The 25,927-nt window shown below is 52.5% G+C and overlaps 1 protein-coding gene across 3 annotated transcripts in view; it reads right to left on the reverse strand.

Annotated features, from left to right (window-relative positions):
- The window catches only part of Sardh (sarcosine dehydrogenase), a 62,181-nt gene that overhangs the window by 33,576 nt on the left and 2,678 nt on the right, over positions 1–25,927 (reverse strand). For all 3 annotated transcript variants that reach the window (XM_021651929.2, XM_060389750.1, XM_060389749.1), the window contains exons 4-16: positions 25,312–25,490; positions 24,071–24,250; positions 22,397–22,520; positions 22,158–22,258; positions 17,746–17,850; positions 16,528–16,657; positions 12,646–12,732; positions 12,319–12,409; positions 10,201–10,342; positions 9,119–9,202; positions 6,940–7,053; positions 2,272–2,410; positions 466–579 (exon numbers count right to left, since the gene is read on the reverse strand). In XM_021651929.2, coding sequence (XP_021507604.1) covers positions 466–579; positions 2,272–2,410; positions 6,940–7,053; positions 9,119–9,202; positions 10,201–10,342; positions 12,319–12,409; positions 12,646–12,732; positions 16,528–16,657; positions 17,746–17,850; positions 22,158–22,258; positions 22,397–22,520; positions 24,071–24,250; positions 25,312–25,490 — 1,590 coding nt within the window. The remainder of the gene's footprint in view (positions 1–465; positions 580–2,271; positions 2,411–6,939; positions 7,054–9,118; positions 9,203–10,200; positions 10,343–12,318; positions 12,410–12,645; positions 12,733–16,527; positions 16,658–17,745; positions 17,851–22,157; positions 22,259–22,396; positions 22,521–24,070; positions 24,251–25,311; positions 25,491–25,927) is intronic.

Consider the following 25,927-nt stretch of genomic DNA (forward strand, 5'->3'; position numbering starts at 1 on the left):
GAAGTGGAAGGACACAGGTCATCCACTGGCCAGTGTGGGCAATGAGCCACACTGGACCCTTCCAGGCCTGAGACTGGCAATAGCTCAAAAGTGGGACTAGCCCAGACATCAGGGTGGGAAGAGACTGAGCTCTGAGTGGGAGATGCAGCCTTCCCCTGGGCTGATGCCAGCCTGGGCAGCGGGGCTAAGAGGACCCACACCAGGGCTGCTCCAACATGCCACAGCACCAACAGGTTCAGAAGGCATAATTACAGAGTGCTCAGAGCAGCAGCACGGCTGCCTGAGCATAGCCTGCACTTAGCCTGAAATAAGACCATTAATCTCCAGGTCCTGACCACAAGTGGACATGACAGGTAATTATATAGTCGTCCTGGATAACCCTCTGTGACCTTCTGGCCACCAGTGACTTGTCAGTCCTCTGAACAGGTCACATCTGTGTCATGTCTGCTCTCACAGCAACCTTACCTTCAAAGGCAGGGGCCAGGGGACTGTCCTGGGCACCAGGGGCCAGGCGGCTAACGGTCAGGTCACTCTCCACGCCTCCCCGATGGTTCAGCATGCATGTGTATACTGTTGAGCCTGGTAACAAGGACCCAGATGTGAGCTCCACCAAAGCTTGCTCCTCCTCGGAGCCTAGAGGGCCCCAATGCAAGCCTTCCTCATAAGGCCTCCTGCCTGTGACTATTTCAACCAACCATATTACTCATGAGGTCATCCACGATTGTCATCTGGGGAGGGGTTTCTTTGAAACTGCTTGCCTGACCTCTCCCTCATCCCTACCCTTATCACCCACAGCAGTGTGCAGATATGGCAGTATCAATGTCTATGGGATAAGTGGTCATGTGGATGAACAGAGGCCAGGTAGATAAATGGATGAGGAGAGTGGGGTGGGCAGAAGGGTGGGTACCAGGGGGTGAGTAGATGGATAGAGGAAAGGATGGTAGAACAGGAAGGAAGACAGCTGATGGTGGGGGTGAGCAGGCGGGTGTAGCTGATGGGGTTGATGGGCTGCTGACTGGCTGCACACAGGCTGTCATAGGTTGACACATGTTCCACACACAGACATGTTAAGGTTTTGACTCCAAGGACTTGTGGGTGAGGCCTTATCTGGAAGTAGGGCCTTTATAACCCTGTGTGAGGCAAGCTCCTTCAGATGAGCTCCCATCCAGTAGGACTGTTTACGAAAAGAGGTAAGTAAAGGCCTGGAGAGATGACTCAGTACATTTAATCCACAGGACCCATGTGAAAAAGCCAAGTGTGGTGGTGCACACTTAGGATTCCAATATTAAGGAGGCAAAGATGGGAGGGTCCCTGGGGTTCCCTGGATGGTCAGCCTAGCCTTCTTGATGAGCTCCAGGCCAGTGAGAATCCCTGCCTCAAAAGACAAAAACAAAAACAAACAAAAAAAGAAACAAAAACAAGGTGGATGGTTCCTGAGGGATGACAACCAAGACTGCCCTCTGACCCCACATGTGTGGGTATACACGTGCACCCCTCCCTCACACACATGCAAGAAGAAAGGATGGAGGGTGCAGCAGGTGTCCTCAGAGATGGATGGAACAGCTCCACGTCAAGCCAGGCCAGCACTCCCACCATCCATCCACCAGGCAGGAGGAGGGCCCCATGCACACTCCTGGAGTAAAGGCGCTGGTCCAGCACCCTGCTGCTAACCTCTGGCCTGCGTGACCAGGAGATAATCCACCCCTTGTTTGAAAATCTTATTGGAAACCTCTCAGCCTGTGGGACTCGTTACAATAGCTATGGAAAAGGAATAAAGATGAGGATGGGTGGGAGGGTGAGTAAAACAGTGGGTAGATGGTGACAAAAAAAAGATGATTATCCCAAATATTTCATGGGATACACCATAACAAAAGTCGTTCATCATTTACTCAACATTAAATTTTAACTAAACATTATGGATTTTTAATTCTGGCAACCACGCAGGGAAAGCACCACTGTAATGGAGAAAAGTTCAAGTGCCAGGAGGGGCTGCTGAGTACTCATGGCCACAGATCCCTTGTGTCAGAAAAAAAAAAAAAAATGAAGGGATCCAGAAAGAGGAAAGAAGAAAGAATGGAGGAAGTAATGGAGGAGGAAGAAGACCCTGGGATTGGGAATTGTGACAGGGCACAGAGGGCCGGACAGCAGACCGGTCAGACCCGGGGGAAGAACAGCAGGCCCGCTGTCTGCTCCCTCGTCCCTATGCCCATAGACTTCCATTTGACACTGAAGTAGGAGAGGAGTAGCTCCATCCCACCCTGGGCCCAGTACCTGGGGGTCGGTTGACATCTGCTGAGAAGAGCCAGTCAGCGGCCTTCCTGGCGTCCACCCCGAGCAGGTAGAACTTCCCAAAGTAAGACATGTTGAACACGGCAGCAGCCCCTCTGCAGGCCAGACATTCCTTCTGGATCTGAAAGGCCCAGCGGAGGAGAGGCTTTTCATGGTACTGCCTCGGAGACATGGGGCTGGGCCTTTCCTGACACACCTGCTCAAAGCCTCCCTAACACCACCCTCCCAGCCTCTCCGTCAGCTCAGCTCAGGGGCCACCATAGTGCACTGTTTTCCGGAACAAGAAGCACACAGAGGACATTGGGCAGCAAGTCATAAATAGGCTCTGTCATTCAAAAGAATTGCCATAAAAACCAGGCATGATGGCACAGGCCTGTCATCCCAGAACAAGGGAAGTAGAGGCAGGAGGACCAGACGCTCAAGTTAGTGACCCAGCCTAGAAACCAGAGAGAAAGTAAACTAACCACACAAGCGGAAGGAAAGACCGCCAATATACGATATCTACATCCCTGTGCACTAACATGGAGCGATCTAAAGAGAAACCTAGAAAACAGTTCTATTTTCATAGCCCCAAAGCAGTAAAAATACCTAGAAGTAAGCTTGAAAAGAGAAATGAGAAGTTCTTACTATAAAAAGTTTAAAATGGGGGAAGGGGCCTGGAGAGGTGGCTCAGCAGTTAAGAGCACTGGCTGTTCTTTCAGAGGACCAGGGTTTGATTCCCAGCACCAACATGGCAGCTCACAACTGTCTGCAACTCCAGTTTCAGGGATTCCAACACCCTCATATATACATAAATGCAGGCGAAACACCAATGAACATGAAATAAAAAAGAAATAAAACTTTTCAAAAAGTCAAGAATGTACGTGAGCACATGTGTGCAGGCACATGTGCTTGGATGTGTGGAGACGTGGGCTGATATCTGGCATCTTTCTCTACCGCTCTCTGTGTTATATTTTGAGGCAGGGTCTCTCACTAACCCTGAAACTTGCTGATTGGCTAGAGTGGCTTAGCCAGTCTCCTCCTGTCTCTGCCTCTCCAGTACCTGGCTTTTTATGTCCCATCCAGGGATCTGAACTCATGCTTGTACAGCAAGACCTTTGAAGAATGTTTTAGAAAAAAAAAAAAAAAAAAAAAAAGACCAAAACCAATGGAAAGACACCAAAGTTCATGAGACAGAAGCTGTGCTGTTGGGGAGGTGACTACACTTTCAAGTTGATCTATAGATTTGATTCAATCCCTACCACAACCTTAGCTGGACCCTCTGTAGACAGTTAGCTCACCCCAAAATTCACATTCAATTTCAAGGGGTCAGACTATCTTAAATAATATTTAAAAAGAAGAACCAAATTGATGTGGTCACACTTCCTGATTCTAACACTTGCTGGAGCAGGGGGACTACAGTAGACAAAATATCCAACATTTGCTGGTGGGGGCGGGGGAGGCCACAGTAGACAAAATAGTATAGAGCTGAGCTAGGAATAAAGATGTGGATTAATGGGGTAGAACCCAGAGTCTGGAAATTACCCTGATGATGTCAACGGAGATTGGTTTTCAACAAGGACCCCAGGAGAATTCCATGGGGATAGAGTCATCTCAGAAAATGGATACCCACATGTGAAAGAATGACGTCTAAACACTTCCTCACACCATGCACAAGACTCCAGACAAAAATGAGTTGTAGACACAGGGCTAATGACAAACCCTTAGAAGAAAACACAAAAGTATGTGTTTGTGGCCCCAGCCAGCTCTTAGGCAAGATGTTGAAGGCATGAGCAACACAAGGCTAAGAGAGATGAATTGGACATCATCGAAACTTTATACATTTATACAATAGAGTTTGTTTTGCAAATGATTCCATAATGACAGTGAACAAGGAATGAGAGAAATGTATATACTGTACATCAAACAAGGGACTTGTACCTAGGATGTGTACTTATTTTAGGCTTTGTATGTGTCTGTGGTGTATGCCTATGGGCTTGGAATGGCAATACAAATGGCCATTCCAGAGGACATTCCTAATGGCCAGAGGACATTAAGTGCCTTGATCTATCGATTTCCACATTTTTCTCTTGAGACAGGGTCCCTCATTAATCCTGTGGGGGAGGGGATAGAGTGGGGAATGGGGGTGACTCCTGATGACAAAGGACAATGTTCCTTGTAGAGAGATGAAGCTGTCCCAAGAACTCGCTGAGGAACAGTGAATGGAAAGTTTTCAATCAATAAAGTGTGTGCCATGGAAGTTATATCTCAATAAAGCTATTAACAATGAAAAAAACTACACACCTCTGCTGCCTCCTAGCCACTGATTAGCTGTGCCAACCTCACTTTTGTTACTGAGGGTACATACAGATGATGATGGGAGCAGCTGCCACGGGCTGAACAGCCAGTGAGTGTCTGGAAGCTGAACCTGTCCTTGACTCATCAACCAGCGTGATGGCTGCTATCAACTCTTGGTATCTGCGGGGCTCTAAAGTCAAGAGCAGCACAGGGAAAAGCCACAGAAATGCTCCCAGCGTGGCCACAAAGAGCCCCTCACCACAAGGATGACAGTAGAGGTCTCTAATGCCACACCCAGAGCTGAGCCAGGCAGAGAAACTAGCCTTTTAGACCGTGCAGTAGGCTTCTGGGCAAGTGCCGCAGACCTTAGCCTTCTGCCAGCACGTTGGCACAGCATGCCACCTCTTGAGGCCTCAGCCCCTCTGCCTCCCTCCAGACATCATTAAGGATTGCTCGATGTCCGCCGGGCTTTGAGGTGCCTTTGCTGGCACTATTAGAGCTGCTGACCCAAACCAAACAGCTCTCTGGGCTGACACTCGCTGTCTGCCTGGCTGGGGAGGCTGCCAATGCGGAGAACAAGTGTGTGTTTCATGCGTGGGGACTGTCTCTGGTGCATTTGTGGAGGCTGGATGAAGCTGCTAAGCCAAATTGGCATCTCCCCCAAGCTTCCACACCCTCCAGGGCCAGGAGTCCCACAGGCTCTAGAAGCTACAGGTGCCGAGGTGCCAGACGCAGCCACATACTCCCTTGAGGAGGCTGTGGGGACTAGGCACCAAGCTGGCACTAAAGCTGCTGTGTTTTATGGAGCTCCTGCCTCCCCCTACCACCTCAGAGAGCCCTGACCTGTGCTAATAACTGTTTACTTCTCTCACACACTTAGACAAAAGTGCTAGGATATGCTCTTGCTTTCAGCATTGGCCACAATGTGCCATGAAAATAAGAGCTCTGTTTCATGAGTTTGGGGAGACACAGATACCATTAACACTGACTGCAAGGGGCCTAAGTGATGGCAGCCCCATCCTGTGAAGCCCTACCTTGGATACCATGATGCCCTCCTGATGCTTTGCCCACAGTGGAGGCCCTACACTGAGGGCTTGGCTCTGCATCTACCTACAATGCATCGTGGGACACCACAGGTGGCCCAGGCATAGTGACATGACCAGAGCCAACTGCAGCTATCAAAGGATCTGTGGAGGCATGATGTGGCCATCATCACTGTGCATTCTGTGGGAGCTGCCTGCAGGATCTACTCTGCTGCGGGAATAGATGGCCCCCAAGACTCAGCACCTCGTTCCTGGTAGGGTAGAGAGCCAGGCACTTTAGAGAGGGACCACAAACTGCCTGGACAGCCTTAGCTGCCTACTTATTTGAGTCAGTGGACATGTGCCAATGCTGCAGCCACCCAGCCCTGGTCTCCTCTGCTTTGTCCTTCTAGCACCCTTGGGCATAGGGCCAGCAATCCTACATTGTTCTACACATGGAAGTTGGAGGCTTCTGCAGGGCCAAGAAGAGGAAGCCCCATCCCTCATGAATCCTCACAGTCTCAGGGCTAGAGAACTAAAAGAGAGTACAGTCCTGGCCCGAAGCCAGCTCCTTTCTTTGGTTGATTGGTTGATTGGTTGGTTGGTTGGTTGGTTGGTTGGTTGGTTGGTTGGTTGGTTGGTTTTGGGTTTTTTGTGGGGTTTTTTTGGTTTGTTTGTTTATTTTTTGTTGTTGTTGTTGTTTTATTTTTGCCCACTTGACATAAGCCAGAGTTACTGAGAAGAAAACTTTAGCTGATAAAATACCTCTATTCAGATTGCCTATAAACAAATCTGTAGGGCATTCTTGATTAATGTAGGTGAGCCTAGCTCACAGAGGGCTGTGCCACTCTGGTTAGGTGGTCTTAAGTTGTCCAAGAAAGCAGACTAAGTAAGATATGAGGGGTGAATCAGTACACTTTGTTCCTCCATGGCCTCTGCTTCAGTTCCTGCCCCAGGTTCCTGCCTTGAGTTCCTGCCCGTCACGATGGACTACAAGCTGGAGCTGTAGTCCTTCCCTCCTCAGGTTGCTTTTGGTGCTTGTGCTTTATCACAGCAATAGAAACCTTAACCGAGACAGGCACCCACACCACTGCCTCAATCCTGCCTTGCTGCCCTCCAGCAGCAACACTGAGGGACCCTTGGACCTGAATGCTGTCAAAATTATAGTGCAGAGGAGAGAGGGAAAACATGACATGGTTCCCACAAAACTGTATTAACCAGAAAGGGGTGAACCTGGAGCAAGCAGGAGCCCCTCCGAGAGCCACGAGCCCTGCAGCAGCTCAGCAGAGGCATCTACGGTAGGAACAGAAGGCAGCGGGGGACGCAGCCAGACCCAGCTCAGGCTACTCACCATGTGATGGTGCGGTGGGAAGTCAAAAGTGTACTCCTCGCCTAGCAGCCTGCTGTAGGCATAGTCCTTGTGTGCCTGGTTTCCATAGGCTCCATAGTAGTCGTAGTCAAGGACCTGTTACAGAAAAGAGGCCAGCTCCCACTCTCCATTCCTCTTCCTCCCTCCTTGTGGCCTGGAGATAGAATGCCCCTACCCCAGACTCATATGCTTGAGTGCTTGGTTCTCAACGGGGGGTTGTGGGATGTTTCAGAGGTAGAGCCTTATCAAGGTAAATGGGTCTGTGGAGGAGGGAAAGTTGAGACGTCATGGCCCAGCCCCACTTCCTTCCTGTTCTTTACTTCCTGTCTGAAGACATAGTGTGGCCCGCTGCCTGGTGTTCCTAGCACCATGACTTCCCTACTGTGCTGTTATGTCCTGCTGATACAAAGGTCTCCTACCTTAGGCTCCTCCCTTAGGTCACAGCAATAAGAACAGTATCTTCCTCACTCCCTCTCTCCTCTCTCCTCCCTCCACAAGCAGGTGTGGGACCATAGCAGATGCTCACTAGGTTCTGCAGATACCAGGATGACCATGATACAGGCCTGGTCCTGTCCTCCACAAAGCTCCCCCGGGGACAGTTAGTGAGTGGGTCACAGATGGCACACGGAGATTGCGTGGCTCGGGTAACAGGATACCTCCTCAAATGACAGTTTACTCCCTGCCTTTCTGGGTCTGGCTGGAGGGCAGGGAAGAGACTGGATACCAAGTGAACTTGGGCCACTGTGAGGGCTTCCACCCTATCCCAGGACATCAGGTGGAGGCTGAAAGTGTGGGTGGGAACCAGCACAGTGATGGCTGCAGATACCGTTGCCATGAAGATTTGTGACACCTCCAGTCCCCACTGACAGTACCCACAGCTCCTAAGGATGGCCACCTATCCTACAGATGGAGAATGAGAATCCCAGGCAGCTAAACCCACCCCAAGATATAGACCAGGCTACAGAGTCAAGGCTTGAAGCTGGGTAGGCATGACTGGTGTCTACGGCTGACTCTGGGGAAGGCTCCAGTGTCTGGCTCCTCTCCATGGTTCTAGCGTCTCCTGAGTTCTGTCACCTGTTAGATGCCCCCCCCACCTCTGTGACGTTGGGCTCTGAGTGGTTTCCTCCTCATCGCTGGGGTGAATAAAGGAGCTATGGATCTCATCTCCCAAAGCTGCAACTCTAACCACAGGCTTTGTCTCCTTCTCAGGGGTAACAGAAGCTCCTGGAGTGGGGGGTCTGCCTCATTAGCCTCTCATGTCCAGCCCCCATAAGGCCCTTCCCAGCACCTCTTCCTCCCCAGACAGGCATACTTCCCCTGGCCTCTAAACCCCTAGGAGGACTATCCCATTTGCTTCAGTCCCACAGGCTTTCCAGACTGACTCCCGGGTGGGGTATAAAGTCTTCTCATCTGGGGACCAAGGGGCTTCCCATCCCACACAGTGCCACTCCCTGCCTAAGGACAGAGGGACCGAACCCATCCTGCCTCCTCTGCCTCCAGAGATCTATTAAGGAAAGACTCTCACCCTAGGACTGAGCCCTGGTTGCATATTAATGGTTCCGTCACCCCTAGGGATACCCTGCAGTGAATTATGGACCTGGGTTACTGAGGAGGGGGAAACCAGTCACACTGGAATGGGGTAGATGCCGTACCAGCAGGAACCTAGATGTGGGCCCCAAAGCCTCTGTTGGCCTGCTCCCAGGGGCTTTCCTGGGAGGCTCTAAGGAGGCCCCTACAGAATCCCAGAGGCCAGCATGTGGGATGGTTCACCGGATAAACTGACACACAGAGGCACAATTCCTCCCACTAACAGCAACTAACAGTTGGTGTTGCCAAATATACATTCTGAACAATGTGTGAAAAGGGCCTGCATTCCTTCTAGAACCAGGGGATCTTCCATTCTGTCAAAACTGTGCATCTGTGCTGGCATCAAGTGCTTGCCTGTGTGGGCCTGGAAAGCCTGACCACTGCAAGCAGGCCCGGAGCAAAGCCTTTGAACGTGCCTCACCACTGAGGTGCTGATGACTCATTCAGGTTGGTACTCAGCTTCCTGGGTGCAGATGACTGGCCTATCTCCACAGCCTGGATCAGCCTGACTTGAGTAGCTGGAGGATGCTGAGATGAGGGGATGAGAGGCCCAGGGCCAGGCACCATCACTCACCGGAGCTGTTTCTTGGGGGTTGAACCATCCTGGCCGTTCCCAGCCCTGTCGCTCTTGAAACACACAGCCTTGTCCAAGCAGCTCCTGGACAGAGACAGAGAGGGCCCATGACACAAGGCCACACAGAATGCAGGGCACCCATCACTTATGCCTAAGAGTACTCAAGGAGACAAGGTCCTCAGCCCTGCTCACTGCTCCTTCCCAGAGCACTTTTTCGCCTTGCAAGAATCCGTAATCAAACTGGGCACGGTGGTGCACGCCTGTGATCCCAGCACTCAGGGAGGCAGATACAGGCAGATCTCTGAGTCCAAGGCCAGCCTGGTCTACAAAGCGAGTCCAGGACAGCCAAGGCTAAACAGAGAAACCCTGTATCAAAAGAACAACAACAACAAAAAATCCGTACCCTAGAGAACAACCTGTGCCCGCAACAGCACATATGCTGAAGCCCAAACCACTGTGTGATAGTCTGGAGACTAAGCCTGTGGGGAGAGCATTGGGGTTAAGTAAGGTCACAGAGTGCGTCCCATTCCCAGAGGGCTGGTCCCCTTCCAGGAGGAGGAGGACCTGCCAGGGTGTGCTCTGCTCTAAGCGGACACAGCAAGACAGTGCTTGTCCTCAGCCAATAGGGCCTTGGTCAGGAACTATGCCAGGGACAACTTGATCTTGAGTCGTCCAGAACACTGAGACTAGGATGGAAGTCGGTCTCTCCCTAGGCACGGCCTGGCTGCTTCTCCGACACATACCTGTGCACGCTTGCCACACCATCTACCACTCAGACGCACCCTGCACAGCCACAGCACCACGGCAGACTCCTGTGTCAGTAGTCACAGCCTGTGACAGCCTCCAAGCCTGTGTGTGTGTGTATGTGTGTGTGCGCGCGCGCGCGTGCTTGCACGCGCACATGTGCCCACATGTGTGCACAGCTGTGTGGAGGACAGGGAAACCTTGGAAGTCAGGAGCCTCCCCAACCCCAACCACGGCACAGCACCCTACACAGGACGCAGGAAATGCGGGCCGACAGTGTCTGCCACTCCAACGCCCCAGGCCCTCCCGGCACCTCAGCTTGTTCACGCCCAGTTTACCTCGTGCAGGGGGTCTCTCCTCATGTTGCGGCCTGCCAGCGGTTCATCATGTGGGAAGACAACAGAGTAGTTCTTGGCATAGGACTCATGGCTGCGCTCTCGAATCCAGCGTAGGTTGTCCGTGAGGGAGTGGTGGAAACGCCTGCGACCAATGAAGGGCATGGATCACTGCTTGTGGAAACCTGTCAGGGATCCAGTCTGCAGCCAGCCTGGGCCAGGGCTAGCTTCTTTACTCAGTCACAGGTACCCAGCTAAGGATCAACCTGTCCATGGCTGATCTCTGCCAGGTTGGGTAAAGCAACACATGTGAGCACCCAAGACGCCCTGGGAAGAAGGGTGGTCCATCTTCCCATTTCACAGATGCAGAAACTGTGGCTGAGAGGAGAGAAAGGACTAGCCTAGGGCCACACAGCTGGGGGTGTCAGGGTGGGCCACTGAACCAACCCGTCCTGCTGGGGAAGAAGCAGCTGCTGTGGTCTGGAGGCCCCTGGTGCCGAGCAAGCCCTGGACCCTCCCTTGCAGCTGGGATCTAGACCTATCCAGGACCCAGTGCTGGCTGCCTTACCCAAAATGTCCCTTACTGAGGGTGCCTCAGAGACAAGGGTGAAGGAGCACATTATGTCCTTGACCTAGTTACAAACAGGTGGCCCATAAGGAAAAAAATGGTCACAGAGGACAGACAGTTAGGCTCTGATTCATGCCACCCTCCTCTGACTCTCTCTACATCTGTCTCTCTGTGTCTGTCTCTCTGTCTGTCTGCCTATCTGTTTTTCTCTCTCTCTCTCTCTCTCTCTCTCTCTCTCTCTCACACACACACACACACACACACACACGCACACACACAGGCTTGGAGCCCACAGTGGGTCCTCAGGTACACTGCACAGGTGTAGGTGACCCTGGCTGATGTGGTCCCCGTTGCTGGCAGGGTAGCGCTGAGGATGGCCCTGTGGGTTTGGCTGCACAGCTGAAGGAGGTCAAGTCGCTCCACTCTGTTTGCAGTGGGAGGAGTGTGAACAGGCCCTTCCCTGAAGCCCCTTCCAGCTATATCGTTTCTAGAACCTTCTTCTCTGGGAGGAAAGCATGGACACGGCTGCAGACAGTCTCTGAGGGGATATAGAACAGACCTCACAGACCTCACAGCACCAGAAGCTGGGTTGGGGGTGGCACTCTGGGGTTCTCAGAGTCAGCCATCTGTCTTCATGGTGGCAGACGTCACCTCCCCCATGGGTGCAATGTTCCCATCCAGCCAAGAAGAGACAAGCTGGCAGCACTGTGGGACATCCTGAGCTGAGCCAGCAGCCGCCTCACCCAACTCTGCCCCCATGTCAGGCCAACAGGGTGGCTGGGTCCCTAGAGGAGACTATTGACCAGGAGCACACACTAACTGCAGACAGAACAGGCTGAGAAGCAGCCTCTTGCCCAGCTGCTCAGCGTCCCCCGGTGCCTTATATGGCCCCAGCAATGGGCCACACTACCCAGGTCACTATGACTACTCTAAGAATGGGACATGGAGGCTGGGTCAGACAGAATGGGGAGTCTCCTGTTTCTTGCTTGGGAGCCCTTGCAAGCCATGGAGCCCTAAGATGCCTTCAGGCTCCTCCTTTGGCCCAAGCCGCACAGTTCTGTGCCCATGGCTTTCCCACACATCCAAGTCACTCTCTGTACCCACACTAGCCTGTCTATGCTGACTGCCCAGCACGATGGGGCAGAGCCTGCCTGGTGTTGAGTCTGATTTGTGTTTGGCCTTAGATTAAAGGAAGTGCCACTAGACAGAGCCCAGCTTCTATTCCTACACACTGACGGTCCCAGCTGGGCCCTTCTCCCATCCTCGGGCTCCCCATCTGTGCCATAGAACGCTGGGGTCCTGCTGATGAGGATATGGGTCAGGCAGGACCTAAGCAGGAGATCCTGGACACCACAGAGGCTATGGCCTGCCAAACCCAAGTGTTCCTCCAGGATGCCTCCCACCTCCCACTGCCTTCTTTTCTCCCTCTCTCAATGCTGCCCCTCTCAAGAGAGCACCTGGATTTCCAGGAGGTTCCTTTCTAAAACAGCCCTTGCCCCTTCGCCCCGCTGTGCCAGCCCACCATCCTCTCTGGCTCCAGCCACCACACTTGCCTGATGTCATAGCTGTACATGTCCTTCTCTGGACGCCCGTGCATGATCCAATGGGCCAGCTCCTGCCCGCAGCCACCACCCAGCATCATGCCTGGTGAGGTAGAAGCTCAGGGCTACAGTCTGCTCCCCATGCTCTCCACACCCAACTTCGCACCCCTACCTCCATGGCAGCCCCACCCAAACCCTGCTCTCACTTCTGGGTGTTGAGAGGCTACATGCTCTCTGGCAGGACTGCACTCTGCACCACACACCTCCCTATCTCCACACCACCACGGCTTTCCCCCTGGGCTCAGGAACGTGGAGCCTTGCCCTCAGGTGCCCTCTCACCTGCACTGTTGAAGCCACAGCCAAGGAAGAAGCCACGGAGCTCAGGAGCCTCCCCCATCAGGGGCTTGTGGTCAGGTGTGAAGGACTCTGAAAAGAAGGGGAAGCCTCAGACTCCTCCAGGCCTCAAACACTTGGGGTAGTGTGTCCTAGGACAACAGGGATGAGGAAGCGGTCCTTGGATACCTCCTATGCAGAAACCTTCCATCCTTATAATCCAAGGTAATACTGTTTCCTCCAGGGGGCCTCTCAGATTGCTCCCGTCCTTTTTCTCCTAAGTTCTTGACCTATGACCTAACCAGCTCTGCCCCATGGGCCCAGATTCATCTCAGGAACACTGTCACTGTCCCAGCAACAAGGGGCATTTCTCTGACTCAGCATAGTGCTGCAACTCCCCTCACTGAACCACCATCTTTCTGTGTCACTCTTCACTGAATATTAGGGGCAAGGCCATAGACCCAGGGCTTAGTACAGAGGTTAGCCAAGTGTTCAATATGTGCTCTTCAGTGAATGAATGAATGAATGAATGAATGGTCACATTTTCTCTGCTACCAGGGTGCCTTAGAGGAAGTTTCGGCCGTAGTCATGAATTTATTCCTGTTTGACTCCTCAAGCAAGCCACCCTGCCTCTCTGTGCCTTAGTATCTTCTGTTGAATAATCAGGATCCCAGTACTGACTCCACAGGGCTGGGTGAACATTTGTGCCCTGCCTGTCACATGCTCAGCCCTGGAAGGAAGCTCCGAGCAAGACAAATTCCACCAGAGATGACTGGACAGCAAGAAAGACAGAAACCCAAAGAGTCAAATAAGCAAAAAACGAGGACATCACCTAAAAATACCCCAAGGCAAGCCAGATCCCCCCCCCTCATCTGTATGGCATGAACTACCACTGTCCAGTGTTTTATCACAGGAGAGAAAGCTGCCTGGCTGGGGTCAGCTGTCCCGTCACTCAGCAAAGCCGTGCAGATCCAATCCCAGGTTCTTAAGCTCTGCAGGGAGAGAAGGGACATGCCCATCCTGCTCCCTGGTGGGCTGTCAGAGTCCGGCCTGCTGGAGGGGCAGGCACAGTGTCTGAGTTGAGGGGCAACCAGACGTGGAGCAAGGGGAAGCTTTCAAGTAGTAGGAAGCTGCTGGCACATCAGAGGGCAAGGGCAGGGGAGACAGGGCCAAGCACTTGTTCCTGTATACATGGGTTCCACAAGAAGGCCCACCCCTGGATGACAGTTCCAAGACATGTAAGGCCAGAGCTGGAGAGTGTGTTGGACACAAGAAATGGTCCTCTTACAGGCGCTGAGAGGCCAACACAGAGAATTCTCTGATCTGCCACACCATACATACTGGCCAAATATGAGCTGAGCAAGTCTCTCAAGGTTCCCCATCTGCCCTGCGTGTGTCTGAAAGGACTTGGCATTTGAATGAGCACGCTGAGAGAGGGCCCAAAGCTGAGCCAGACCTGGACAAGCCAGCTGAGTATGGTGCACCTCAGAGAGATGCTGCACCAGAAAACCAGTGCGGAAGTAGAAGAATGGTCAGCAGGGACGATGGCTGCTTACTCTCCCGGTGGAAGGGCCCACGGCGGGGAGAGGGGGAGTAAGGCCTGTGATAGAGCTCCAGGATGTGCGGCTAGACTGGGAGTGAGGGCAGGGGCAGGCATCTGGGCAGAGTGTCTGCAGAAGATGATGGGAGCCATGTCCAGGTCTAGAAACCTAAGAGAGAAGTCCCAAGCAGATTTGTGGGAGCTGCAGGTAGAAGTTTGGTGAGGGGAGCAGGTATGAAGTACACAGTCCCTCAGATTTTTAACAGAGGCAAGCCTAAGAAACTTAAAAGACATCAGAGCTCCCAGGAGCAGCGTGGGTGGAAGGATTTAAATCACCTCGGCTCTGAATTCTCAGCCTAGGCCAGTGAGCCCCATCTGCCCCAAGTCTCCCCAAAGTCTGGGCTGGGGCATCTCTGCATTCTGGAGGCCCAAAGCCTCTGAGCTGTCTGGCACGGAGAAAAGCTACACACTCCCAACCCACATCCCCAAACCTACCCTCACTGCTGAGACCAGACCCAACTTGCCTTTCCAAGCATACTTCCCCAAAATAGGGCCCCATGGGGGAGTGACAGCTTCTAGCCTAATTAGACAAAGAGAGCCGCTCGGGACATTCATGCCCCTGGGATTCTTCCTGTGCTTCTCACCATCGGTCCCACTCTGGCTGAGCAAGGACATGAGTCACAGCCCTCGCCCACGTCCCAGATCAGGCGTGTTTTCAGCCTGCTCATAGAGGCTAGCTGCCGACTCCATCTGGCCTCCCTGGGACTGCACCCAGTGCCACAGCCACACATGGCAACACAGACTGAGCTGGCTGTTGTGTAGTCACCAAGCATGCCCAGACAGTGAGGACTGGACTCCCCAGAGAGCCACAGAACCCTCTACCTGGGACCCTTCATCTCTCCTGAGAAGGCCTGGCCACTTTGCCCCATGGAAGCCCCTTGGCCTCCTGGCTCCCCACTTCATCCAGCTTGGCTCTAGCCTGTGACTTCTCAGCCCCATGCCACCTTCCTGGCTGGTGTTCTGTCCCTGCTTCTCAGGTGTGGTGCCCAGGGGCTTGCTCGCCTGTCCTGTTTAGCCTAGCCAGCTGAAGACAGCTTCCTTCTGTGCTACCTTGTATCTTTCCGAGCTCTCAAGGGACCTGTACTGGAGGCAAAGTTCACCCTATAGAAAGGAGGACACGCCCTGAGATTCTGCTGAGACCACCTTTCTACCCTGCCATGTGTCTTTATGTCTCGACCCAGCACTGACTGGCTCTGTGATGGCTGACGGTGATCTTCAGCTTGGCAGGATGGAGAATGACCCAGGAGGCTAGCCTCTCGACTGAGAGGAGTTGTCTAGACTAGGTTAGCCTCGAGGCACACCTGGGACAGATTTTCTAAGTTAGGTTAACAGAGGTGGGAAGACACACTCTAAAAGTTGACAGCCCCGTTCCCCAGGCAGGGGTCATAGCTGAGCACCACATTCATCTCTCGGCCCCACACAGGGCTTCTCTGCCACCTCTGACTGTACCCTTGAACTATGAACCAAAATAAGCCCCCTTCTCCCTTAAGTTGCTCTTTGGGGAGCATTTTGCCACAGTAATAGGTAAAGTAACCAGGACAGGCTCCTTCCTCCAGGCAGACCACCCTGTGTCTTCTCTGCTAGGCTGAAACCCCTTGCCCAAGAAAAAGATGGCCTTTGGCAAGAAAGAGTACGCAGCACCTAGGTGTGTGGGGCTACTGGGCCATACCACATTTATCTCAAAAGCAAGGCTGCCTGCATCTCACACTATCTGTCTCAACAGGGTCAGCATGGACCTATGTCCCAGCATTTCCTCATTTCTAGGATCCTCACTCTGGGATGCCTGGGTCAGTGGCCGCTCTATAGATAACCTACAGGGAGAGAGCCTGGGAGCTAGCTCCACCCTTCTCAGCCTTCTGGAGACCTTCTGGATTCCCTGGCAGGAATCTCTCCGAGCCCATCTCCAAGCCTACAGAGTTCTGGCTACCCAAGAACGGGGGAGGGGGGCAAGCAGTGGTTGCAGACCCTGGCAAGAAAGTGAGAACTGGGGTGGAGTGCAGAGCTGGGGCTCCACCAGGTGCTCTTCCTGTCCTCCCTCTGCCTCCCATGATGCGAGGACAGGATCCCGCATTCCCATTTTACAGACAAAAACCCCATGTTCTGGGGACAAATGGAGTCTGGAGTTTCAGTGTGGAGGTCAGAGCTTCAGGGATACATCGCTGCCCTAGCTAGGCTGGGTTTTCTCTTTGAGAGGAAAATTCAGAGCCACCGGGCTATGCCGAGATAACATGAGACAGTCCCTCTCAGGACTAAAGGACCCTCTGCTCCGGCCTCACCTCCCTACTTACCAGGGCCACAGACAGTGGACTTGATCCCTGTCTTTTCTAGCACAGGGACACGGTTAATGGCACCTTCAATGTGCTGGGTGAACACATCCCAGTCCAGGTCAAAGAGGCCAAAGGCAAATTTGTCCGATACCTGTGAAGGCAGCACAGGCAATCTGTCAGCCCTCCATGAGAGGAACACAGAGCCCTTCCAGGCCCGCCTACGACACAGCTCCAGCCCCTAGCCTGGTAGGGCACATGACTGATTTCTACCTGGTCAAAGACAGAGGATGGGACTCATTCGTGGGCCCCCAATCCACTTACACACCTTCCTTCCTGGCTCCTCCCACCTAGTTTCCCTGGGTGTTTCTCCAACTTCTTACCCCTAACCCATTCTCCCAAACCACCCGCCCTTCTCTGTAGCCTCCCACAGCTCCCAATTGCCTACCACAACCTCGCAAAACCCTCCTTGTGCCTGCCCTCCCAACCACTCCCCTGTGCTTGGCCTTCTAACCTCCCTTCTGGTTTTAAAAAGGACAAGTTGAGCCAGTCATGGTGGCACACACCTTTAATCCCAGCACCCAGGGGTACTGGGAATTCAAGGCCAGCCTGGGCAACATAGTGAGTTCTTGGATAACTAGAGATACATGGTGAGACGCTACCTAAAGAGTAAGGGGCCTTGTCTCAGGAAGCATTCTGGAGCTTCTCCTAGGTCACCACAACAACCTCAACAACTTCAATCTGACCTCTCTGGACACCCCATAACCTGATAACTGTATTTAGGGTGTTGTCACCACCTACATTGCACTACTTACCCTGTTAACTTTTTGCTTCTCTCCCAACCTCCAGGCATCTTTAGGCAGGGTTATTAGCTTAGGCTCCCCCACCCTTCCCAGAAGTAAAGTGGCATTTTACCTAGTCATTCTGTCTGTGGACATGTGGACGAGACAGCTGTGTGTTCCCTTGAGTTGTCCTCTAGCCCACAGGCCCCACCAAGGCCCTGGCGAAGGGCAGGAGGGGCAGGAAAGCCTCAGAATGCCCATCACTGCTGCTGGCAGACCAAGGACTGGGCTGTCTTTAAGTTCCTCTAGAGTCCCAGCTTTGCCTCATGCTGAGGTGGGCAGCAATCCCACCCTAGCTTTTATGTACCCAAGTGACAGCTCTCAGAAGCACTCAAGTTGGGTGGGGCCAATGCACCTCTGTCTTTCTACCATGGGACCCTTGGAGGGGGGGCAGTCTTACCTCCTCCCAAAAGATAGGGTTGGCCTCATAGCCACCCACAGACAAGGCATCCCCCTGCAGGCGGAGGTAGACAGAAGCATCATGATCTCGGACATTGGGCATGTTCTGGAAGGCAAAGCAGAGAGACCACAGGCTTCAAGCAGCCCTGGTAGGACTAGTTCCCATGCCCTGAGGTAGGCCCAGCTGAATAGACCTGTGGCACCTTCTCCTACCCTGGAGATCTTTATGGAGACAGGCAGAGACAGACAGGGACCCTTTGAAGAGTCCCTGTTCATTTGTGAGCTATAATCAAAGTGTCCAAGTTAAGGACTGCTTTCAGAAGCACAGAGATGTTTTCAGTAACCAAATACTGCTTTAAAATAATAACAGTTAGCTTTGCCAGGACCATCACCAGCACTGACCCCAGAGCAAAATAGTGTGGGATTGTGGCGACCTCTGGTGGCCAGGGCAGTCCATGCTCCTGTCCCTGCAGAATGGTATCTCTGCCCCTTGGTACAGCCTCTTCCACAGGTCCCTGCCACTCTGAGGACCCAGCAAGTACTCAGCATACACCCTTCTTCCCAGCAACTCTGTGGCTCTCTCCACACGGGAGGCCACCCTACTCTGGTGGGCACTATGGCTCTACCCCCATTTTGTCCCCAGTTCTGGCCTCAATTTATTCTCCTCCAGCTGCTTCCTCTTGGAAGTCATCCTGCTTGCACCTGCCCTTCCTGGTTCTCTGAAGCACGAGCTGCCTAGACTACTCCATCTGTCACCACCATGGTCGCCACAGCTGCTCCACAAGCTCCTGCTAGAGGCTAGTGCCTTGCTCACTACATCACCTTGCTCTGCCTCAGCACAGCCCCATGCACAATTTATTGCCCATGCTGCAGAAGAGGAAACAGAGCTGAGGATGTGGCTCAGTTAATAGAGTGCTTACCAGCAAGTTTGAAATTCTGGGTTCGATCCCCAGCATGGCCTGAACTAGGAGTGGGAGTGCATAGGATGGCCAGGGGTTCAGGGCATCCTTGGCTACAATATGAGGTCAGAGCACCCTGAGCTACACAAGACCCAGACGGGGAAGACACACAGAAATAAGAAGAGGAGGGGAGAGGAAGAAAAAGATTGCCCAGCAAGATGGCTCACTGGGTAAAGGGAGTTTGCCACCAAGCTTGAAAACCCCATGTTTGATCTCAGGTACTCACATGGTAGAAGAACCAACTCCATAAGTTGTCCCCTGCCCTCTACATGCACACATGCCTAAACAGACAAACATACACACATACACACACACACACACACACACACAGGAATCCATAAATGAAAATAAATAAATAAAAGTAATAAAAATGTTAAAGAAAGAAAAGGGAGCTGAGGCTTAGCATGGTGACTGCACTCTCCTGGGCTGGATGGGAAGAGTCTGGCTTCCAGTCCACAGCCTGGGCTCTGGCCCTGTGTTTGGCATCGGGGTGGGGACCATTTCCCTTCAGAAGCAGGTGGGAGGACGATGAAAATGTAAGACAGACAAACCATGCCTTGAATGGGATCAGCCCATGCCACAAGGAGGTCAGGGCAGAACTGGCTAGGACCAGGAACCTAGACAGCTCCCAAAGCTGGGAGAGCTCTTGCCTACCACAGAAGATGGACACCTAAGCCTTGCTTGAGCCCTTGCCTGTAGCCAGAGCCTGATGCTGTGAGAAGACAATGCCCTGCAGCACAAGGCTGTCCAATCCAGGGAACTTCCTGAGCTGAAGGGAGACAGGTGACAGGAACCCCAAGGCAGCTTCCAGCCTTAGGCGCTTCCTCAGCACAGAGTGGGACCACAGAGTCTGAGGCAGGGGTCTACCTCCTGCCTAGCCCCAGCATCAGGCAGGGCCAAACTCCAGTGTCCTCCACGTGGAGGGCTGGTGCCTGAGAGCTCTCTCATCACACCACGCTGTGCCCTGCACAGTCATGAAGCACTGGGGCTGCTGGCCCTATCCAGGCACACAGGGCCCCTGAGTGACCGCGTAACACCCCACAGCTTGACTCTGACTTCTACGTTCATGACAAAGGGATGGCCAGCTGCAGTCTGTCCCACTGTTTCCCAGAAGGTGGACTTTGTCAGGCATCAGGGGAAACTAGTTAGGGGTGAGGGGTGGCGCCCCTCAGAGGACCCCCATGGATAGGTCTCTCTTCCCTGCAGCCTCAACCAGAGACATATTCTCTGCCCTCCTCTACACCTTCCCAGCCTCAGCCCGGCTCTCCTGGAGTCCTTATGTTCAGAGAGTGACACCTGGTGGCCACCTGGAGAGCAGGTTCTCCCCACAGCTGTGAACTTCAGTAGCCAGCATGGCCGTTCTTCCTTGCACACTTTATACAGTACAAGGTAGGTGTCTTTATTAATAAGGACCTACTGTGTGTTCAGGGAGGGAAGTTACCCTAGGATCAGTGGCAAAAACCTACCAGACCCAGGTTTATGCTGTGCTACCCCAACATTCACACCAGCAAAAAGCCAGGCTTGACACCTTGGAGGTAAGAGAGAGACCAAGCTCATACAAGGCTGGGGAGGCAGGCCCCAGGGACAAGGCTTCTAGCATGGGGAAGAAGGGTATCCAGGTGTCCCAAAGTGATGTGGCCTCTCACACTGTCCCTACCTCACAGCTCTCTGAACTGTCAGTCAAAACCAAACACCATGCTCTGTGACCCTCTCCATCACCTTAAAATCCTCACTGGGATGTGGCCTCTTCCGTCTCCAGGAAGTCCCCAAAAGATCAACTGGTCCTCCAACCTTGGCTAGGAATATCAGGCAGCCATGCCCAGCCACATTTGGTTGGCCTAAGGGAGGGGAGCTGAGTGTCTCTGGGTATGGTCCATTGGAACAGGCACTAGTTCTGAACCCAGGAAGCCCTGGGAGAGTCCCCTTCCAGGACCCTTTGCAGCTTCTTTGGGAGTTGCTCCTTTGCTTGTCTGTCAGATTGATCCCCCTTTTCTCTTCAGGAAAGAACTGGGTCTCTCTCTGTTTTAACCCCACCACCTGGAAGAAGGCCTGGAACATGAAACACCACCCCCAGTTAGTGTTGGCTAGAGACAAGGTTAGATGCCCACTGGAAAGAAGAATTAACAAGTAGATTGATGATGGCAGAACAGAGGAGGGAGCTGGCTGCGATGGCACATGCCTGTATTCCCAGCACTCAGGGAGACAGAAACAGGTGGAACTCCTGTGAGTTCAAGGCCACCCTGGTCTTCAAAGTGAGTTCAGGACAGCCAAGGCTACATAGAAAAAATCCTGTCTCAGGAAGAAGAAGGAGGAGGAAGGGGAGGAGGAGGGAAGAAAAAGGTGAATGGGAAGGGGGAATAGATCATAGATAGGTGGGTAAATGGAAGTCAATAAAGAAGAAGAAATGAAAAGATGGATGGATGGATGGATGGATGGATGGATGGATGGATGGATGATGGATGGATGGATGGATGGATGGATAAGTAGATGGGTGAATGGCTAGCTAGATGAAAGAAGTCATCAAGGAAGAATAAAAGGTAGTGGGGTAGCAAGAAGAATATAGGGAAGAAAACAAATGGAGAGATAAATAGATGGGGGACAGCAATAAGAAGGATAAAAGAAGACTGGAGAGATAGTGCCACAGTTAAGAGCACTAACTGATCTTCCAGAGGATCAGGGTTCAGTTCCCAGCACCCACATGATAGCTCATAGCTGCCTGTAATTCCAAGATCCAACACCCTCACACAGACATTCATGCAGGCAAAACACCAAGGCACATAAAATAAAGATTGTTTTAAAGGATAAAGGGATGGAAAGAGAAGGATGGATGCATGGGGATAAAGAGAGGGGGAGAGGTAGAAAGAGAAGAGGAGGATGGATGCAGTGAGTTTAGAGGAGTGGCAGAGGAGGCGGAGGGAAGAGGATGATGTGCTCAGATCACCGATGGAGGGGAGGAGGGAGGTCAGTAACAAGGCATCAGAAAGCTGCCAGCCAACAGCATAGGAAGGAAGAGTTGAGTAGAACAAGAGAGGGGAGAGAGCAGGGACACCTGGCCCCAGGTGCCTGCGCTACCCCAGGTTGGGGGCTCCTCAGCAGAGGCTCTCAGAGAGTGCCGGGAACCAGAATCCTCTGAGAGAGGACTCGGCATGTTTGGGAGTTCTCTGAAACTCAGGCATGAGACATGAACAAAGCCAGACTGGCTACCTACGGCAGGGCCTGATAGCCCTGGTTACCAGACGAGATATCAAGGAGAAGCCACGCCCTGGCGACCAAAGTAACCCACACCATCAAATTGACTGTGCCAACTCATGCACACCACCCAGAAGTCCCCATTGCACAGAAGAGGTAGCTAAGGCTGAGGGCTGGGCCATTTGTCGGTGTCCCAGCCAGGCGTTAAGGGAGAGTCCTAACCTCACCAGCCCTCCACTGCAGAGAACCTGGTGCCATCGCTTACCTGGATCCCCTCAATGCGCTCAGTGACAACATAGGCGTGGTGCATGGCCACCAACGGGACTTTCACCCCAGCCATCTGGCCCACAGTGCTTGCCCACACTCCTGGGGGCAGAATGGAAAGCAAGTCAGCTGCCATCTGAGCGGGCATGGGATCCCTGCCAGTCCTGACTTCCCACCCCAGAGAGAGGTCCTTCAGGGGTAGGACCAGAGCCGAGGGTAGTCACAGGAGCGCTGCTCCACCTGCACAGTTGACCACACAGGGCGTCTGGATGGAGCCATGCTCTGTCTCCACAGCTGCCACCCTCCGCACTCCAAAGTCATCCGTCCGCACTCGGATGCCAGTCACTGGGCAGTTTTCAATGACCTGAAATGGGGAAAAAAAAAAAAAAAAACAAACCTGCACCTAGAACCATGTGAGGCTCTCTGAAGAACTGACTTCCATCCCTGACCTGCTGGATGGGACCAGAAGATGTTGCTTCTGTGAGGAATACTTTCTGAATATATTTTCCTCATTTGGATCAGAGGAATGGAAGCCACATCACAGGAAAGCACAACTCACTCCCTTCCTTAGGTGGGAAACTTGTACAAATGTGGCAGGAGTGGAGCACTCATCCAGAATAGGAGAGGACCACTGATTGTTCAGGCAAGATTCATTTAAGGAATGGGAAAATGTTTGTGTATCACTGTGGTTCTTGTTTGTACTTTGTTTATTTGCTTGTTTTGTTTTCAAGACAGGGTTTCTCTGTGTAGCCTTGGCTATCCTGTACTCACTTTGTAGAGCAGGCTAGCCTTGAACTAACAGAGATCTGCCTGCCTTTGCCTCCCAGAGTGTTGGGATTACAGGTGTGCACCACCACAGCTTAGGTTCTTAAAACATATAACAAAATGATTTGTGTCTGTTTATTCTTTTGTGGAAACAGAGAGAAATATACTAAAAATACCCACAGTCCTGCAGGACATTTTTACTTTCCTTTTGCTTTTTTGTCTTTTTGTGTGTACATGTGTGTGCATGTACTGTGTGTGTGTGTGTGTGTGTGTGTGTGTGTGTGTGTGTGTACCTGATACAACCCAGAATCATGTTGGAAGAGTCCTAACTGAGGAATTATCTGGATCAGGTTGGCCTACAGATGTGTCTATGGAAAATTGTCTTGATTGTTAACTGACCTAGCCCACTGAGGGCAGCACCACTCCCTAGGTTGAGCCCGGACTGCAAGAGTGAAGGAAGATAGCTGGGAAGGCAAGCAGCACAGGTGCGCTCTCTCCCTCTGCTCTTGGATGTGGGATCTGATGCAGCTAACTGCTTGAATTTCCTCCTCGACTTCTCAGTGTTAGACCATAACCTGGTTGTAAGTCCAGCCAACCCTCTCCTTCCCTAAGTTATTTTTGGTCAGATTGTTTTTAATCATAGCAATAAACATGACAGTGTGGCATGCAGGTACGTTTGGAGGCCAGAGAAGGACACTGGCGCCCTTCTCTCTCACTCTCTGTCTTAGTGAGGCAGGCTCTCTCACCGAACCTGGAGCTCACTGCTTCGTGAAAACCCAGGCAGACAGAAAACCCAGGAACAGCCCCCTACCACACGGATGTTGGAAATGCAAACAAGGTCCTCATGCTCGTGCATCAAGTACTGTCATCCGGTGAACCACAGCCCCAGCCCCTGCTTATCATTTAAGTTTTTCTACAGTAAGTGTGGAGTTGAGGTAAATGAAGACAAAATGGTAAGAAGGGATCCAGAGATGACAGAGTAGGATCCTTGAGTGAAAGGATGGGACAAATGCACCCAGAGGCTGAGAGGTTCTAACTGGCCCAGGACCACGCATCAGGCCAAGGGTGGAGCCTGTTCACTAGCCTCAGGGTTTGTAGGGGAAAGGAGTGGACTCTGCGCAAAGAACCAAAGTCGGCAGTGATGGGTACCTGAGCTCCTCGGGCCACCGCTGCTCTGGTGAGGGTAGTGCAGGTGCCAGCCGGGTCCATAGTGCCATCGTGTGGTACATACAGGGTCCCGTAGAGATCATCCACATTCATCAGTGGATACAGGTCCTTAGTCTCTGCTGGGCTCAGCACATGGGACTCTATACCATAGGCCTTGCCCAACTAGAAGGACCCAGAAGAAAGTACGTGAGCTCACAGGAAGCAGGTCTTCAGGCCCCTCACCTGACCTGGGGCTCTAGGTACAACCCAACCCTGAGCAGGTCTCTATGACCAGAGGACCCCTAGGCTCTGCTCTGGCAAGAGGGCGATGGGGTGGAGCCAGCACAGAGGCAGGGTCTGGAGCCACACCCCTTTGGCTCTAGCATCTGCTCCAGTGCCAGCTTTGTGATGAGGCAGAAGGGAAGAACACCCACCCCAGAAATGAATGAGCAGATAGTAATCTGTGCAGCTGACTGAGAACTTAGCCAAGAATGAGCTACAAATTGCTTAGTGTATCATGATAAAATTAAAATGACCCTCACAGTCTCAGATTTTGGGTCTGAGGATTAGGCTTTTTCCCCAAGAAACAGCAATATGCTTCTGGCTTGGTGGCACTGGACCAAGGCCAGCCAATCAAGTGGAGGTGATGACCTATTTAACAGGGCTCCACCCAACTAACAACGAAATTCTCTAAGGACATTTTTTTCTTTTTGAGACAGGTTTTCATGTAGCCCAGGCTAGCCAGAAACTATATAGCCAAGGATAACCTTAAACTCCCGATCTTTCTGATGGGGTAAAAGGCATGTTCCCACTATACCAGGCTTCACAGGTAAAACTCAGTGACTGAATGGTTCAAGTCCAAGGTTTGAGAGCAGGTGAACCACCACATTGTTTATTCAGAGATGGGGGTGAATCCCAGGGCTTTGGGCACACTAAGCAAGCACTCTGCCAACGGAACCACATCCCTGCTCTCTCCAGAAATTTTGAATGAAGAGTGTGGCCAAGTCTGTCCACCCAGCGAGCCCGGCCAGCAGAGAATGAGAGGGTTTGAACCCAGATCTGTAGGCACTTGTTTCCAATGCCAAGGGACTATTGCATTACCTCACAGCTGAGGTCTCCTCTGCCTCGCTGTACTCCACAAAGAGCACAGCATCTATGTGAGCTCCCAAGAGGTACACACCCCACCTTTCCCACCAGAGCCCCCTGCGGAGAGAATGCGCAGCTTTCCCTGGGAGCACACCTACCGACATGAGCCTCTTGTACTCATCCAGACGCTGGCGGTTAGAGGCGATGAAGAGGCCACCATTCTGGATCCAGCCTGTATGCAGCCCAGTCTCCTCCTCCAGATCACGGCTCACCACCTGCCGCGTGTGGGCCAGAAGCTCAACCTCCACATCGCTGGGCCGCAGCTGCCACAGTAAGCCTGGGCCAGAACAGGACACCATCAGTCCCCTGAGAGCGGCATCACACCCACCTCTTCCAGCCAAGTGACGGGCGCAGTAGAGAGCCCAAGGAGACTGAGGACACAGCTGGATACAGATGGAGGTTAGGACCATGCTGGGGCAGCTCCAAGGGACACACTCAAGGGCTTCCCTTACCAAGTGCCATCTCGGCACCAGGCCTGGTACAGAATCCAGCTACAGTCTGGAGAGGCCCAGGCTAGCCTCAAACTCACTATGTAGCCAAGAATAAACTTGCGTTCTTTATCTTTCTGTCTCTGGCTCCCAAGTGCTGACAGGCCACCACACCTGTCTTTGAGAGGCTCTTTCATAGGTAAAACTCACAGCACCAAATAGGTGAGCTCAAAATCACAGAGCAGGAGAATGGTACGACTGAAAACTGACTGGACCTAGAAATCCC

The sequence above is a fragment of the Meriones unguiculatus genome, chromosome 8 (genome assembly GCF_030254825.1).
Source record: "Meriones unguiculatus strain TT.TT164.6M chromosome 8, Bangor_MerUng_6.1, whole genome shotgun sequence".
In the NCBI taxonomy this organism is placed as follows: Eukaryota; Metazoa; Chordata; class Mammalia; order Rodentia; family Muridae; genus Meriones; species Meriones unguiculatus.